The 15781-nt window shown below is 41.2% G+C and overlaps 1 protein-coding gene and 1 long non-coding RNA gene across 3 annotated transcripts in view; both read left to right on the forward strand.

Annotated features, from left to right (window-relative positions):
- Positions 1-5135, forward strand: part of LOC105238383 — a 45196-nt gene extending 40061 nt beyond the window's left edge. The window contains exon 4 of the long non-coding RNA XR_004627275.1: positions 5083-5135. This is a non-coding gene — a long non-coding RNA (uncharacterized LOC105238383). The remainder of the gene's footprint in view (positions 1-5082) is intronic.
- A 7695-nt stretch (positions 5136-12830) lies between these two features.
- Positions 12831-15781, forward strand: part of NIBAN1 (niban apoptosis regulator 1) — a 167016-nt gene continuing 164065 nt past the window's right edge. Inside the window, exon 1 of one of the 2 annotated variants that reach the window (XM_034666805.1) lies at positions 12831-13276. In XM_034666805.1, coding sequence (XP_034522696.1) covers positions 13222-13276 — 55 coding nt within the window. In that variant the 5' untranslated portion in view covers positions 12831-13221. The remainder of the gene's footprint in view (positions 13277-15781) is intronic. The other variant, XM_034666806.1, reaches the window with a different exon arrangement.

Raw genomic sequence — 15781 nt, forward strand, 5'->3', positions numbered from 1 at the left:
CCTGATGGCTACCACATATCTCAGTGAAATACTGTGCCATTTAAAATGCTTTCGGCTCTAAGTGACAACAACCAAGAAAATAGCTGAAGCTATCGATATGTTTATTAATTCACATAAAAGAAATCCCAGGTAGGTTCATTCTAGAGTTGGTTAATTCAGGGGTTCAACAATGATTTCAAGGACCTAGGTGTCTTCCACTTTTTCCATTTGTTAACTCTATTCTTTTATTCAAACTAAAAACTGAGGACTGTGTCTCTTTTATATTGTACTCCAAACAAGCCTAGTACTACAAGAATTCCGCTTAATTAGACAATGACGTTTTTGTGCCACTAAGATGATCAGGTTTGCAGAATATTTTCACACCTCAAATCAATTAAAGTAGGAAGTACATCTTTCCGAAGTCTAATGGAGGCTGTATGGTTGCACCCTGGAGTAGGATTTGGGAAAAGTGGATACATACTGATGGGACCAAAGATGACCTCAGCTCCTCACCAAATCCTGTAACCCACCTGCACCTGAACCAGGGTACCTGTCTTTCCCTTGAGTTATGGTGAAAAAGGCATCCCTGCTCTATCCAAGGGCCCAGGCCAGTCCTTCCACAAGGCTACTCCCCTGCTCTCATTTACCACTACATTCTTTCCCTTCACTGGAGTGTTTCCATTAGCAGTCTCCTGGCCTTCCATCCCTCTCCAGCCACAATTCCATCTCTCTTCCTCACTCCGCAGAAAAATGTCTGAAACCCCTGCTTTCAGGCCTGCTACTTTTTTGTCTTTACCCCTCCTTCTAACCTCAATACTCCAGCCAGGCTTTCATTCCCCCCATTCTCCCAACCCCATATCAGTAAGAAACAGTTCTTACTAAGGTGGTCTGCAGAGATGTCCGTGGAGCCATACTCTTCTGATTTGCACCACTTGCCTAGTAGCTTTTTCTCAGCCCCTTTCCTAGCTCCTTCCCCTCCTGCAGACCTCCCACTGTGCTCCAGGCTCTGCCCCCAGTTCTCTTTTCTCCACCTCCACTCTCCCCTACCACCAATGGCTTTAATTTTCACCTATGTGCTGATGACTTCTCAAACCATTCCTCCTCTCTTGACTTCTAGCCTGAGGCCTAGACTTATTCATCCAACTCCCTTTTGGGATTTCCACTTCAGTGTTTAATAAAAATGTCAAACTGGGACACCTGGCTGGCTCAGTTGGTAGAGAATGGGACTCTTGGTCTTGGGGTCATGAGCCAACTTTAAAAAAGATGTCGGGATGCCTGGGTGGCTCAGTCAGTTAAGCATCTGCCTTTGGCTCAGATCATGATCCCAGGATCTTGGGATCAAGTCCCACATCAGGCTCCTTGCTCAGAGGGCAGCCTGCTTCTCCTGCCTACTGCTCTCCCTGCTTGCTCTCTCTCTCTCTCTCTTTCTCTCTCTGACAAATAAATAAAATCTTTATTAAAAAAATGTTGAACTTAACAAGTCCAAAGCAGAACCACTCATTTCCCCTATTTTCTCAATTCATTCATTCTTCCTAGAGTCTTTCCCATCATTATAAATGGCACGTTCATTTCCCAACTCCCCTCATGCATTTGTCAATATGTCTTGCAGGTACATACAAAACATGTTTGAGTACAGCTGCTGCTCCCCTGCCCACTGCCTCACCCTAGCCCAGGTGACCGCCATCAAGCCTGAGTACCAGGACAGTCTTCCAAGGAGCTCACAGCCTCCTCTCATTCCCACCTTGGTCCCTTCTCCACATAGCAGCTTGAACGATTTGTCTACAGTGAAAATTAGGTCAGATGACTCCTCTCCTCGAAACCGTTTATATTCTGTCTCGTCACCCTCTGCGTAAAACCTAACTCCTTTTCCTCCACACCTAACCTCATCTCTGTCCATTTTATCCTTCCTCCCTTCCAGTTGAAACACTGTGGCTGTTTTTTTCCCCTCGTCAAGCACACCAAGCTTGTTCCCATCTCAGGACATTTGCACTTGCCCTTGGAATACTCTTTCTTCATACATTTGCATGAATGTGTCCTCATGACTCACAGCTCAGCTCACATGAGAGCTCTTAGAGAGCCCTGTGCTGAGCGATCTACTAAATCAGTTGTGTCTCTTCCCATCCTCTGTCATTCTCCACCACAATATTCTATATTAGTGTTTTCATTAGCATCATTTATCGGGACTTGAAATTATCTTAATCATCTCTCCCCACTGGAATATAAGCTGTTTTTTTTTGTTTTGTTTTCTGTTGTTTTTTTTTTAAAGAGAGTGGGGGCAGGGGCAGAGGGACAAAGGGAGAGGGAAAGAGAGAATTCTAAGCAGGCTCCACACCCAGCACAGAACCTGACATGGGGCTCGATCTCACAACCCTGAGATCATGACATGAGCTGAAATCAAGAGTCAGACACTTAACCGACTGAGCCACCCAGGTGCTCCAAAATAAAGCTCTTCTGAAGGCAGAGACTTTGGGTGCCTTATGCTCTTCTGTATGTCCATTATCTGAAACAATGCCGAACATTTACCTAGTAATGGGTGCTCCATGAATGTTTAACTGATTTACTACCCCATCTCTGTTTTGGGCAGTCAATTTACCTCTTCTGATCTCAATTCCTTCAATATTAAGATGAGGAAACTTAAAAAAAAGGACACCTGAAATCCCTTTTGGCTCAGTCCACAATGACTATGTCTTAAAACTTAGAGCAATTACAGGAAAAAACCTTACTGCACCAAAAATTTGTATCTATTGTAGAGCATTTATTCAGGCCTTTATTGAGTGCCGACTATAAGCCTGGCACCGTTGTAGGCATTGAAGACCAAGTCATAGCCATCAAAATTATAGTGCATCAGTTTCAACAAACAAACAAAACATAGAAAACCAGAAAATTGATGCTACCCTTATCCTCTGGCTGGTTTTCTACTGGTACTCCACTTTCTCAGGATTGCTGAGTTTATCTGCACTGGGCTCCCTCAAAATTATTATCACTCTTCCAGTAGTTAATTTCCAGGAATTCTAGAATTAAATGATGTGATTTATGTGGCTATAACTTTAATAGCACTATGTAAAACAAAGCTATTAAGGCTGCAGAATTTCTGCCAATCTGATTTAGTTCTAATCCAAACCCTGCCATGCTTCCTAATTTAATTGCAGCATGCCTCGAACTAAAATTTTGAATTTTATGAATTAATTCTTTAAAAAATGAATAAAATGAGAGTAATAAGGGACTATATTCATATATATTCAGGTCATGATGTGCAGAAGGACTGTTAATTCTCATGTCAAAATTTGAGACAGCTAATTTTAAATCTGAATTGGAATTAGTGTGTATATGTAGGGCCAATAATTAATCAAATGCCTAGAATGAAAATAAATCACTTTCAAAACTGACTACTGAGAATAAAAAATGACTAAGAAAAGTAAATTGTTATATATTGTGCTGCCATTTGTTGGCATACAGTACAAATCACTCATAGAAAGTAATGTCTACTTAATATGCTTTAATCAATTATATAAAGGGATATAGTATAGCTATAGAACGTTTTAATCTTTCATATAAGCACTATATTTAAGGTCTTATGTTGTTCAAAATGGTTTTGGTTGGGAAGGAAGACAGAAATCCAATTCAAACTTGTTTAACAAACAGAAATGGGGAGGATTTATTATTTCATGGAACTGGGCAAGCCAGGACTCAATTGATGCAATGTCATCTGAGAATTATTTTCCCTTAATCATGGGTTCTCCTTCCGGTGGACAAATGTCTTCTAGCAGTTTAGGATTAATATCCTACTACCAGTTCATCAACCCTAGGGGAAATAAACAGTCTTTTTCAGTTGTTACAATAGAGCAGTCCTGGTCTAGAAGCCTGATTGGCCCAGTTTGGAAACAGACTAACCAATGGATTTTAAAGGCCTTCATGCTTCTAGATTACTCTTTTCTCCTTCAAAACTGCTAGTCCTGCAGTGAGATGATATTAGCTAAATTTTAAAAGAATGTAACCTGATTAAATGGATTCACCTTAAGGTATTTAATACAGTTTTATCATCTGTAACCTAAATGAACTAATAATTGATTCACTGTCAAAATAAGAAGGAATTTAAGGCAGTATGGATGAAGACAGTTTTAATCAGATATGATAAATCATCGTGTATTTTTTCCATACACAAGACATATAAATCTAGACATCTCTGCCCTACTACGTCATACCATTTGTGAGTGCAAAGATTTGGGGGTGTATCAGGGGGATGTTGTGGGAGTGGTCTGCTCTTGGTTCAGGTAATAAGGGGTGCATTGTCTGTAGAAAACAGAAAAGCAATAAAACCAAGTCAGTTTGCATTTTAAAAATTATCATGTACAGAAATTCCAAACGACGTCAGTGCTGTAATATCCCTCCCCACCTTTATGGACCAGTCCCACTGTTCCTACATCCTTGGAGCTCCTTGCCAATTCTTCCTTCCATCTCTCCATTTGAGCATACTAGCATTGAAGTCAGAGCCCTGGAATATTACTTTTCGCAACTATGATTCCTGACTAGAAGAATTCATGTGTTGGTTTTCTTGCACATAGAGAAGAGAGTGAACTGTGACTCTGAGAGGAAATAACCAAAAGACTGTCCTTTACAAAATGGATTATAGCTAATGTCAAAATGTGTTATAAGCAGTAAGTATACGCTTATATAATAAAATAATAGAATTAGCCCCCCAGAATAAATTCAACGGGAAAATTCTGTTCTGGAAGAGCAATTCTTTGTCAGCTGAGCGTAAGAACCTTGTAAGAGATAGGTGAATAATGCCAAATGTCTGTTAAACTAATATAAGTACAAGCATAAGAATTTGTCATTTTCCTCATTGCCAAGTAGCCCCAACCCTGCACAGAGTATCATGGCTGGTCCAGCAGGTGGCACTCTTCCCTTTGTGCACTAGTGCTAAGCTAACCCCTTGCCCAAGTACAAGGTAGTTAAGAGACTTGCCCTCAGAACCAGTAGAATCTTCTTATCTATGGCAATAACAGGTTATTGCTTTTACAAGGGCAACTGTGCTGGTTTAGTTTCTTTCTTTTCTTTTTTTTTTTTTTGAAGAATTTATTCATTTATTTATTTATTTGACAGAGACAGCCAGGGAGAGAGGGAACACAAGCAGTGGGAGTGGGAGAGGAAGAAGCAGGCACCCAGCGGAAGAGCCTGATGTGGGGCTCGATCCCAGAACGCCGGAACCACGCCTTGAGCCGAAGGCAGATGCTCAACGACTGCGCCACCCAGGCGCCCCCTGGTTTGGTTTCTGTCAGATTTGAAGATTGATGCCGGCACATCTAAATGCCGCTTTGGTTCTAGACTTTGTCATCGTTAGTTCTAAGCCTTCTGTCAAGATACTTGTACTTCTACTCTGTGCCTAAGATACTACGCAGTGCTGGAGATCTACATAAAAATTGTGATGATTCATATTGGAAAAGTACATTGACTCACACCTGTATGGTCAATTAATCTACAACACAGGAGGAAAACATATACAATGGGGGAAACAGTCTTTTCAATAAATGTTATTGGGAAAACTGGACAGGTACATGCAAAAGAAGAAACCTGGACCACTTCCTTGCACCATATATACTCCAAATGGATTAAAAATCTAAATGTGAGACCTGAAACCATATACTCCTAAGGAAAACATAGGCAGTAATGTCTTGGCCATGGACCTCAGCAAATATTTATGGCTATGTCTCTTCAGGCAAAGGAAACAAAAGCAAAAATAAACTATACCAAAATAACCAAAATAAAAAGCTTTTGCATAGCAAAGGAAGCCAATAAGGAAGGAATCAACAAGCAAAGCAACCTGTGAATGGGAGAAAATATTTGCAAATGATTTATTTGATAATATATTTAAAAATTTACACAACTCAAAACTAAAAAAAAAAAAAATCAGATTAAAAATGGTCACAGGACTTGAATAGACATTTTCCAAAGAAAATGTACAGATGATCAAAGGACACATGAAAAGATGTTCAGCATTACCCATCATGAGGGAAATGCAAATCAAAAGCACAATGAGATATCAACTCATACCAGTCAGAATGGCTAGTATCAAAAAGACAAGAAATAGGAGTGCCTGGGTGGCTTCAGTCGATTAAGCACCTGACTTCAGCTCAGATCATGATCTCAGGGTCCCGGGATGGAGCCCTACTTCAGGCTCCCTGTTCAGCAGGGAGGCTGCTTGTCCCTCAGCCCCTCCCCCCATTCACACTCACTCTCTCTCTGTCTCTTTCTTTCCCTCTCTCTGTCAAATAAATAAAATCTTTTTCAAAAAAGATGAGAAATAGTGAGTGTTGGTGAGGATGTGGAGAAAAGGGAACTCTCTCATGCACTGTTGGTGGGAATGGAAATTGGTGCAGCCACTGTGGGAAACAGGAGGTTCCTCAAAAGATTAAAAGTAGAAATACCATGTAATCCAATAACCCAAAGAAAAGGAAAACACTGGGTATTACCCAAAGAAAAGGAAAACACTAACTCCAAAAGATATATGCACCCCTATGTTTATTGAAGCATTATTTACAACAGCAAAATTATGGAAGCAACCCAAGTATCCATTGATAGATGAATGGATAGGTGATAAATGGATACAAAAGGTATGGTATGTATATATAGTGGAATATTACTCAGCCATAAAAAGGACAAGATCTTGTCATTTGTGACAACATGGGTGGACCTAGAGTTATTATGCTAAGTGAAATAAGTCAGACAGAGAAAGAAAAATACCATTTGATTTCACATATATGTGGAATCTAAAAACCAAAAGCAAGCAAACAAAACCAAATTCTTTTTTTTTTTTAAGATTTTATTTATTTATTCAACAGAGATAGAGACAGCCAGCAAGAGAGGGAGCACAAGCAGGGGGAGTGGGAGAGGAAGAAGCAGGCTCATAGCAGAAGAGCCTGATGTGGGGCTCGATCCCATAACGCCGGGATCACGCCCTGAGCCGAAGGCAGACGCTTAACTGCTGTGCCACCCAGGCGCCCCAACAAAACCAAATTCTTAAATAGAACAAATTGGTGGTTGCCAGAGAGGAGGTGGGTGGAGGGAATAGAGAAATTGATAAAGGAAATTAGGAGGTACAAACTCCAGTTCTAAAATAAATAAATGACAGAGATGATAAGTATAGCGTAGGGAATATAATAATATTGTAATAACATTGTGTGGTGACAGATGGTAATTACACTTACGGTGAACATTGAGTAATGAATAGAATTATCAATCCAATATGTTGTACACCTGAAATTAATACATTTATGCTAATTGTATTTCAATTATAAAAAAGCAAAAGCATGTTGAAGAAAAGCAATGTTTCTCAATTGAAAAAAATCTGTCTTTTCTAATAAAAACTTCACAGAAGCTCCTGAAAGTTTCCCTCAAGAATCATTGTTGAGCAGAAGTTGGATTCCATCTTCACATATTCTCTCTAGAAAAGATTTTATCCAGCTTAGTTTTCTATAGTTTATATTAATGAACAGGTTTTTGTCTTTCAGAAATACAGTTAAAATATAATAGGTACACTTTCTTCTTTTCAAAATTGGTCTTGGTACCCTGCTTCCTGGAAAGTGATTTGCCAATCATATAATAAAGGTACTATAATAAGAAGAAGAATAAAATGAACTAATGTTGATACATTAAAAAAAGTTAATAAAACATCTTTTTATTTATTACTTCTTGTCATGCTAGCTTCATTTAGAGAATGTTAAGTATGTGCTAGGCATATTAATATGTATTGAGTGCATTACATATATGATCACATTAAATTTTCACAGGCACTCATTTTAAAGATAAGGAGTAAAAGGTTAGAAAATTTAAGTTATTTTCCCAAATCATGAAACAAGTCCATATCAGAATGACAACTGGAGCTTCTAAAACATACCCCTGAGGAAAAAAAGAACATATCAGATTATTGCAACAATCTTGCTAGTAAGTGAAGGAGCGTATTCAAAAAATTCGTAAAATGACTTTCAATAGTTAAGCTACAACAATCTATAAGAGATATTGTTGATAAGGTTAGGCATTCTTCAGAAACTATACACAGAGAAAAGAGAAGGGGGCGTTAAGGGAAGGTTGGAGGGTGCCAGAGACAAATGTAATTAATTTTACAATTTGTATATGGTTAGCCAATCTTCAAAGAAGATTCTTGAATAAAGAACATAAGGAAATACATTTTCATAAGCAAAATGTGTTTAATTTGCAATATGTGTTAAACGGGCCTGTGTCTTTAATATATATAAAGCTCTTCCAAATCAATAAGAATAAAAAGTCAATAGAAAAACAGAAAAATATAAGAACAACCTATTCACAAAGGAACATGTATAGCCAAAAAGCCCATGGAAAAATAATCAGTCTCTCTCTTTAAGGATTTCAAAATCAAACCACAGAATGTAATACTTATTTTGACTCCTAAATTGCCAAATATTAAAATGAATAATGAAAATGACAATTTTAAAAAAGGTATGAAAACATCCAACGTGACTGAGAAGTAGGGAAACAGGCAGGCATACATTGCTGGTAGATGGGTGATTTAGGTTACATTTATACAATGAACTATCATTGACCTAGGTCTAGATATTTATTTAAATGCAAATATTCCAAATAAAAAAATTACAATAAGGATTACAGAATATATAAAGAGCATCACCTCATTTTGGGAACTAAGTAGCCATAAATAAATTTTTATATAATTATAAATTATAATTGCACATATATTTATATGTAAGTTTGTAGGAATCTATAGCAAACTGGTGATTGGGATTGTCTAAAGATACTGACATTGGGGTGTCTGGGTGGCTCAGTCGGTTAAGTGTTGGACTCTTGATTTCAGCTCAGGTCATGATCTCAGAGGTGTAAGATCAAGCCCCAGGTGGGGCTTGGCGCTGAGAATAGAGCCTGCTTAAGAGTCTCTCTCTCTCCTGCTGCCCCTCACCCTCCCCTTGCTCACGTGCACTCTCTCTCCTTCTATCTCAAAAAATAAAAAATAAATAAAAATAAATTATAAACAAATAAAAATAAAGATATTGACGTTGGGATCTGGATGATATCCCCCCTCCTTTTTTTCTTTTTGTCAATAGTTTCTAATCTTTTATAGTAAAGCCTGGATTATTTCTGTAAATAAACAAAAGCAAGATTTTATATGAAAGTAGTCGCATCTGTGGTTAAGAGGATCACTCTGGAGTTAGATAAACCCAGGTGACAGCTGACCCTAGTTAAATTGCTTAAACCTCTTCACCTTGATTTTTCTCATCTTTAAAATGGTGATAATAACAGTGCCTACTTCAGTCTGTTTTTCTGAAGATTAAATTGGGTAACTGGTATAACCTACCATGTGTACTTATACAATCAAGTAATCACAGAGCCCCCACTCCTATATTACACAGCAGTACGAGGTACTTGGAGAAGTGCAAAGAAGTTTCAGGTTGTCCCTGCTCTGCAGGCAATTAAGTGCCCAAATAGACAGATGTCACTAACTCAAATGAGAACATGGCAAGAGGTTCATAGTTCTGTGACAGGTAAGAGAATCCCAAATCACATGCACAATTTACAGGTACTGGTACTAAATGTCTGTTAATCTAATTTGCTCTTTTATTTTATTTTTTTTTAAAGATTTTATTTATTTATTTGACAGAGATAGAGACAGCCAGCGAGAGAGGGAACACAAGCAGGGGGAGTGGGAGAGGAAGAAACAGGCTCATAGCAGAGGAGCCTGATGTGGGGCTCAATCCCATAACGCTGGGATCACGCCCTGAGCCGAAGGCAGACGCTTAACCGCTGTGCCACCCAGGCGCCCCTAATTTGCTCTTTTAAAAAAGATAATCTAAATGGGTGAATTTTATGGACCTGAGCCGAAGGCAGATGCATAACTGACTGAGCCACGCGAGTGCCGCCCCCCCCCTTTTTAAGAGAGGGTGAGTGCACACTGGGGGTGGGGGGGCAAGGGGAAAGGAGAAGGAGAGAGAGAATCTTAAGCAGACTCGATGCTCAGCACTGAGCCCCAGACAAAGCTAGATCTCACAACCCTGAGATCATGACCTGAACTGAAATCAAGAGTGGGATGCTTAACTGACTAAGCCACCCAGGCACCCCCCAAAAGAAGTGGTCTTAAGAGTACTGTAATACAAAAGACATTGATATAATACAAAAACTAACATCGCATAAGAAATTTTCTAAACTAGCTGATTCGAATCATATGAAGTTGAATCTGTTTCATAAAGTTATTGAATTGCTTGGAGACTCATTTTTAGTGTGTGATTAATAAAATGATGCCCACATAGGATTTACAAATATTAAATACTATGACTAAAGTAATAGATTCCTTATTTATAATATAAAATAATAGATTCCTTATTGCTAAACCAGTTGGGGAAAAGCCGCTTTATTTGTTTGGAGGGAAAAAAAGGGAGCAGAAGTTCTTTCTTAATGTAATATCAGTGGTTTTCAAGGTCTAATTAAAATTACACTTTCTCTAGAAAATTGCTTCCTGACCACTCTTGTTGTTGCTGAAAATAACAATCTGAGCTTCCATTTACTGAATACTTACTATGTTCCTGGGAATATGTTCAGTGTTTCACAGACCTGATCAAATGTAATTTTGACAACAGCACATGAGGTGTTACCAACTCCATTTAACAGATAAAGAGACTGAAACAAGTAAGTTAGACAATTTGACCAGGTCATATGGCTACTAAGTTATCAGGTTAGGGTTTGAAGCTGAAACTGTGGTTACAAAGCGTGTTGATACTACACACATACAGATCCTTCCTTGTACCTAGCTCCGTCTGTGAGTGCTACAAACGAGCGAAGAATGAGAGATGAGAATGATCGGTGTTTTCTCAGATTGTTCCCAAACAAGAGGTGACAACCCAAAACTATCCTCTGGCGGAAGAGCCAAATTAGTTTTCTTCAAAAACAATAACAGCATTCTGAGGCACAGTTTTTGCAATTTATATAATGAAAAGTATTACTACTCTGAGAAGATATACTACTTTTTTTTTAAAAGATTTTTATTTAGTTATTTGAGAGAGAGAGCATGAGCAAGGGAGGAGCAGAGGGAGAGGGACGAGCAGACTCCACACTGAGCAGAGCCCAACCTGGGGCTCCATCCCAAGACCCCAATATCACAACCCGAGCTGAAATCAAGAGTCAAATGCTTAACTGACTGAGCCACCCAAGTGCCCAAAGAAATACTTAATTCTAAGAGCTAACTAGAATATTGAGAAAAGAGTTGAACATTGAAGACTTAAATCATTGAGTAGTTATCTGGAAATGCTCTTTATTCATTGAGATTCACAGCTTTCATTGTGTCTAGATCTGGTATTTTATGTTTCATTCATTCACTCATTCAGTGGTTATTTATTGAGCACCTATGTGCCAGATGCTGTTCTAGGCATTTGAGACACATCAGAGAACATAATGAACAAAAATCCCTACCCTTAAAGAAAAAGGAAAAAGAAAACGAATAATTAAAAAAGAAAGAAAGGAAGAAAGAAAGAAAAGAAAAGAAAGAAAGAAAGAAAAGAAAAGAAAGAAAGAAAGAAAGAGAAAGAAAGAAACAAACAAACAACATCAACAAAGAAAATCCCCAACCTTATGGAGTTTCCATTTCAGTGGGGACCGATAAAGAAACATATCGGATGATGCTAAGTGGTGTGAATAGAAATAATGAAGGGTAAGGAGTGGGACAGAGATGAGGACTGGTGTATAAACAGGGCATCAAAAAAAAAGCCTCTTTTGAGGTGTTAGCATTGATGAGGAGATTTGAATGAAATGAGAGACAGACAGTGAATATCTGAGGGAAGAGCACCCTAGGTGAAGCAAGAGCACATGCAAAGGTGTGTCCTAGAGGAGCAAAAAGGCCAGTGGGGCTGGAGCAGAGAGCAAGCAGGAGAGTGGTGGTAGATGAAGACAAAGAGGAAGCCGGGCCTAGTGTCAATGACCAGGGCTTTTTCTCTGAAGGAGGAGGACCAGTTAGGAAGCTAGTGTAATTATCCAGGTGAGAAATGAGGGTGATCGCAGAGGAAGGGCTGAGAAATGGGTGGATAGTGGATGTATTTTGAAAGCAGAATGGAGAGGTTTTATTGATGGGTTAGAGTGTAGGGTGAGAGGGATTGGGTGTGAGGTGTGAGAAATCTTGGCGTTAGGATGCTAGTCAATTAACTTTGGAGGGCAAAACCTTCCAAGTCCTCTTCAGGCCTGGTTCTTATGTGTACAGACCATTTGACCTTGGAGGTTAAGTCAATAGGAGTCACTAAAAATCGGATTACTAAGAATAGGAAGAAATGCGTGGTGACCTCTCTGCCCTGGTTGAGTGTTATTTGGGAGAGGCTGCCAAGCTAAATACCGGGTGTGGGAAAAAGAACAGATGCCCTTTCTAATGAACTATTTCCAGTTTGTCAAGGGGAAGAACTGGACTTCAAGGTGTAAGAACAGACTTTGATGGGGGTCTTCAGAAGTTTTGGGACTGGGAACATATTGTAGGACCCAGGCTTAGGTTTTCCCTGTTTTTCTATTTCTCTCTTTTTTCCCCTTCATTTCCCACCCCCTCCATGGTCCTACTTCATGACTGCAGGAAGGTGACAGTTTTCTGTCGGTTCTCAAACTTCAGGAGGCACCAGAATGACCTGGCATGCCTGTGAAAATACAGTTTGCTGGGCCCCACTCCTGGTGTTTCTGATTGGGGTGCAGTGTGTGTGCGCGCACGCGCACGTACATGTGTAGAGAGGTACAGAGGGGTGGGGGAGCTGCAATTTTGCACTTCTAACAAGTTCTTAGGGGATGCTTGGGAACTGCTGTTTCTTGTACCTGGAGGGCGTGCAAAGCAACGGGGTCTTGAATTCCACCTCGTGGCTCATCAGTGAAGAAGGTTCCAGCTCACCGAGGTTTACAGTCTCTAGGGAAATCGTCCACAGGTGTTTCTCGGCTGCCCGTAACCGGTGAGAAGAAAAGGCAGAAGACAACAAGAAGGAATGAGTGGGAAGTCTTTCCAGACTGGACATCCCCCCGGAGCTCCCCAGTGAAGCGAGGGCGGGAAGACAGCCCCCAGGCCAGCCCACAGATCCTCAGAGGGCGCGGACCTGGAGGAGGCGCCCCAGAAGGCGGCGCCCCTCGGAGGAAGTTTGTGCTTTAAGTGCAGAGCCGGGTGCGCCGTCGCAGCCACCTCCTGGAGCGAGCGGCGGGCGCCGACGGGAACTATCAGCGCCACCCGGGGGCAGCGCCCGCACCGCCGCCATGGGCGGCTCGGCCTCCAGCCTGCTGGACGAGGGCAAGTGCACCTACATCCGAGGTACGCGCGCGGAGGGCTTCCCGGGAGCGGCGCACCCGCCCGGGGGCCTGCACTGCTGCGCGGACCCTGACCCCAGAGGGCGCGTGGGGGAGCCCGCCCCGCGCCCGGTGTCCCGCGCCCGCCCTCCACCTGCGCCGCGCCACCTGCGGGCGCGGGGTCCTCGGGGGCCCACGGCGCCCGGCGGGGCCAGCTTTCTCCCTGCGCCGCCGGGGCTGCACGCCCGCGCTCGGGCGAGGCGGCGCTTCGGCCGGGGGCCCGCGGGCCGGGGATGCTCTGGGAAGCGCGGCGGCACGGTTGCGGGAGGCAGGTGCCGGCTGCGGGGTGGGGGACGCGACCTTGCTTTCTCGGCTCAGCCCGCCTTGGGGTCTGTTCAGGCCCGGGCCCAGAAACACCTTGCTCCCCCCTAAGTTCTGAGCTCTTTCTGAACTGGCCCTAAAGAGAGCCGCGGGGACATCCCTCGTTTATGGAGACTTCCCGGGGGATTCCCGGCCTATAAAGCAGAATTTCCCTCCTGGTAACGTTGGCCTGGTTTTGTAAAACGAGGTATCGGCCACAGCCTCCCTTGAACTTTCAGATCACTTGTGGGATGATTTCATCAGAGGCAGAAAGGACTGTGTCGTTACGCTCCCAGGTTGTAGGGTTCCTTTCCCTCGCCGGAGTTGGCGGGGGAGGGAGGCAAAAGAGGAACATTGGCATGTTTTGTAACACTTGCTAAAGTTATAGATGGAGAGAAACTCATTTGGGGAGACTTCCAGAGATACAGTGACTCACTAGAGAGTGTGAGGCAGGGAAAAAAAAAAAAACCCAAACCGAATCGAAACTGCAGAAAATCATGACTCCTGGGTGTATTTGGCGCCTGTCTCTTCCTCCCCAGTGACCTTACCCGCAACCACTACCTAACATTTGGTTATCTTGTGAATTTAGTAATTTTCTGGCTTTAGAAATACCTTCTAAACTAGGTATTGAACTGTAAGTTTTACCCTAATTCTGTAAAGAAACGGTTAAGTTCTTCCTGATTACGTTCTTCTCTTTCTGGGCCCTGAATCTTTCCTAAAAGGAAAGCGTTTATTTAGCGTCCTTATTCCATGTTTGTTTTCAGTCACCACAACATTTACAACCATTTTAAAAGGATATCAAATCAGGGCACTTGAGAGCAATGTAATTGAGTTTCCAGATTCTTCCTCCTGCTCTGCTACTTCTGGAGGCCTAGGATCATCAACAACCCATTCTGTCAGGGGATAAAACGTGGTCAAGTATTCCTTTGCTGTCGTTTATTTAAAATGGGAAAAAGATGGATGACTTATTTATATTAGTAAAACAGCTACACGAAGGCTGTCTCGAGTATTACAAATTTGGCTATGTGCTTGTTTTCACCAGCATGTAAGGGACTGACAGAACTGTAGGAGAACACAGTGAGAAGGGGTTGCATTTAGTTATTTGCAAATCATGTTTATGCTATTTCTTTTATAAGACTTCATTTTACTGCAAAGCTTAAAAACACCTAAAGTTGAATCATGGCCATCTACCGTAATCATTGAAGTCCAGCCCTGTAAGGTTAATGTTCTTGAAGACTTCATGGTCCTGGCAGTTGTTGCTGCTGGTGCAAGCATTGTAGTCACGTGAAAAGAAAATGTGTTACCTTTTGTGTTATTGTGAAGTTAAATTATCACACATACAAAAGTATGAGATGGCTCGTGCAGAAGAAGGTCTTGGAATGAATACGTTCCGAATGAATAAAACTCTAGCAGATTGTGTAACAGTCATTACATCCACAAGTCCTGTTCAATTTTATCTTGTAATTCTTTGGGAGGGCACTTTCAAGGTATGTACAGGCAGAGGGAAGAGAAGAGTTAAAGTTAGAATACCTCCAGAGAAAATGAGACGTTGCCTCATTTGAGAATACGCGTCTTGCCAAAAGAGAAAAGAGCATTGGAAAAATGCATGGCGTTGTGAATTGTTAGTGCATGAGCACATGAAGGTCATGGGGCTGTGATTTCCTGATGGTTTTGAAGCCCCAGACCCCTGGAAAAAAAACAAAACAAAACACAACCCTATCTTCTCTGCTTTGCCCATTATTTAGCTCATGCGTATTCTCAAGTTTTGATCTAGTTGTATGCAGAACAATTGGAAATATGACAGTAAAATTTAAATACAGTTTTATGACCTGTTTCTCATAAAGTAGCTGCCAGTGAAATATAGATTTGAAAGCTCCTAGAGCTGATTCAATAACTTTCCTTCACTTGATAAACTTTGCTAACATATGGAGAATAACTAGTCAGTATGTTTGGAGTGAGTTTTGTTACCTTAATCTTGTATGTGTTATAAGCAGCTCTACTTCTGGTATGCTAATGAGTTTGAATCAGCATTTACTTTTAGACAAATCCTTTAACAGCTGCCGTTCAGTTTGTGTGCATAGAAACTTTGCGTTGATAGTGATGTTCATCATAGGGATGTTTCGAAAATACATTATTTCTTAGGATTTAGTAGGTTTCCAGGTAAAGAGAT

The sequence above is a fragment of the Ailuropoda melanoleuca genome, chromosome 8, assembly GCF_002007445.2.
Source record: "Ailuropoda melanoleuca isolate Jingjing chromosome 8, ASM200744v2, whole genome shotgun sequence".
In the NCBI taxonomy this organism is placed as follows: domain Eukaryota; kingdom Metazoa; phylum Chordata; class Mammalia; order Carnivora; family Ursidae; genus Ailuropoda; species Ailuropoda melanoleuca.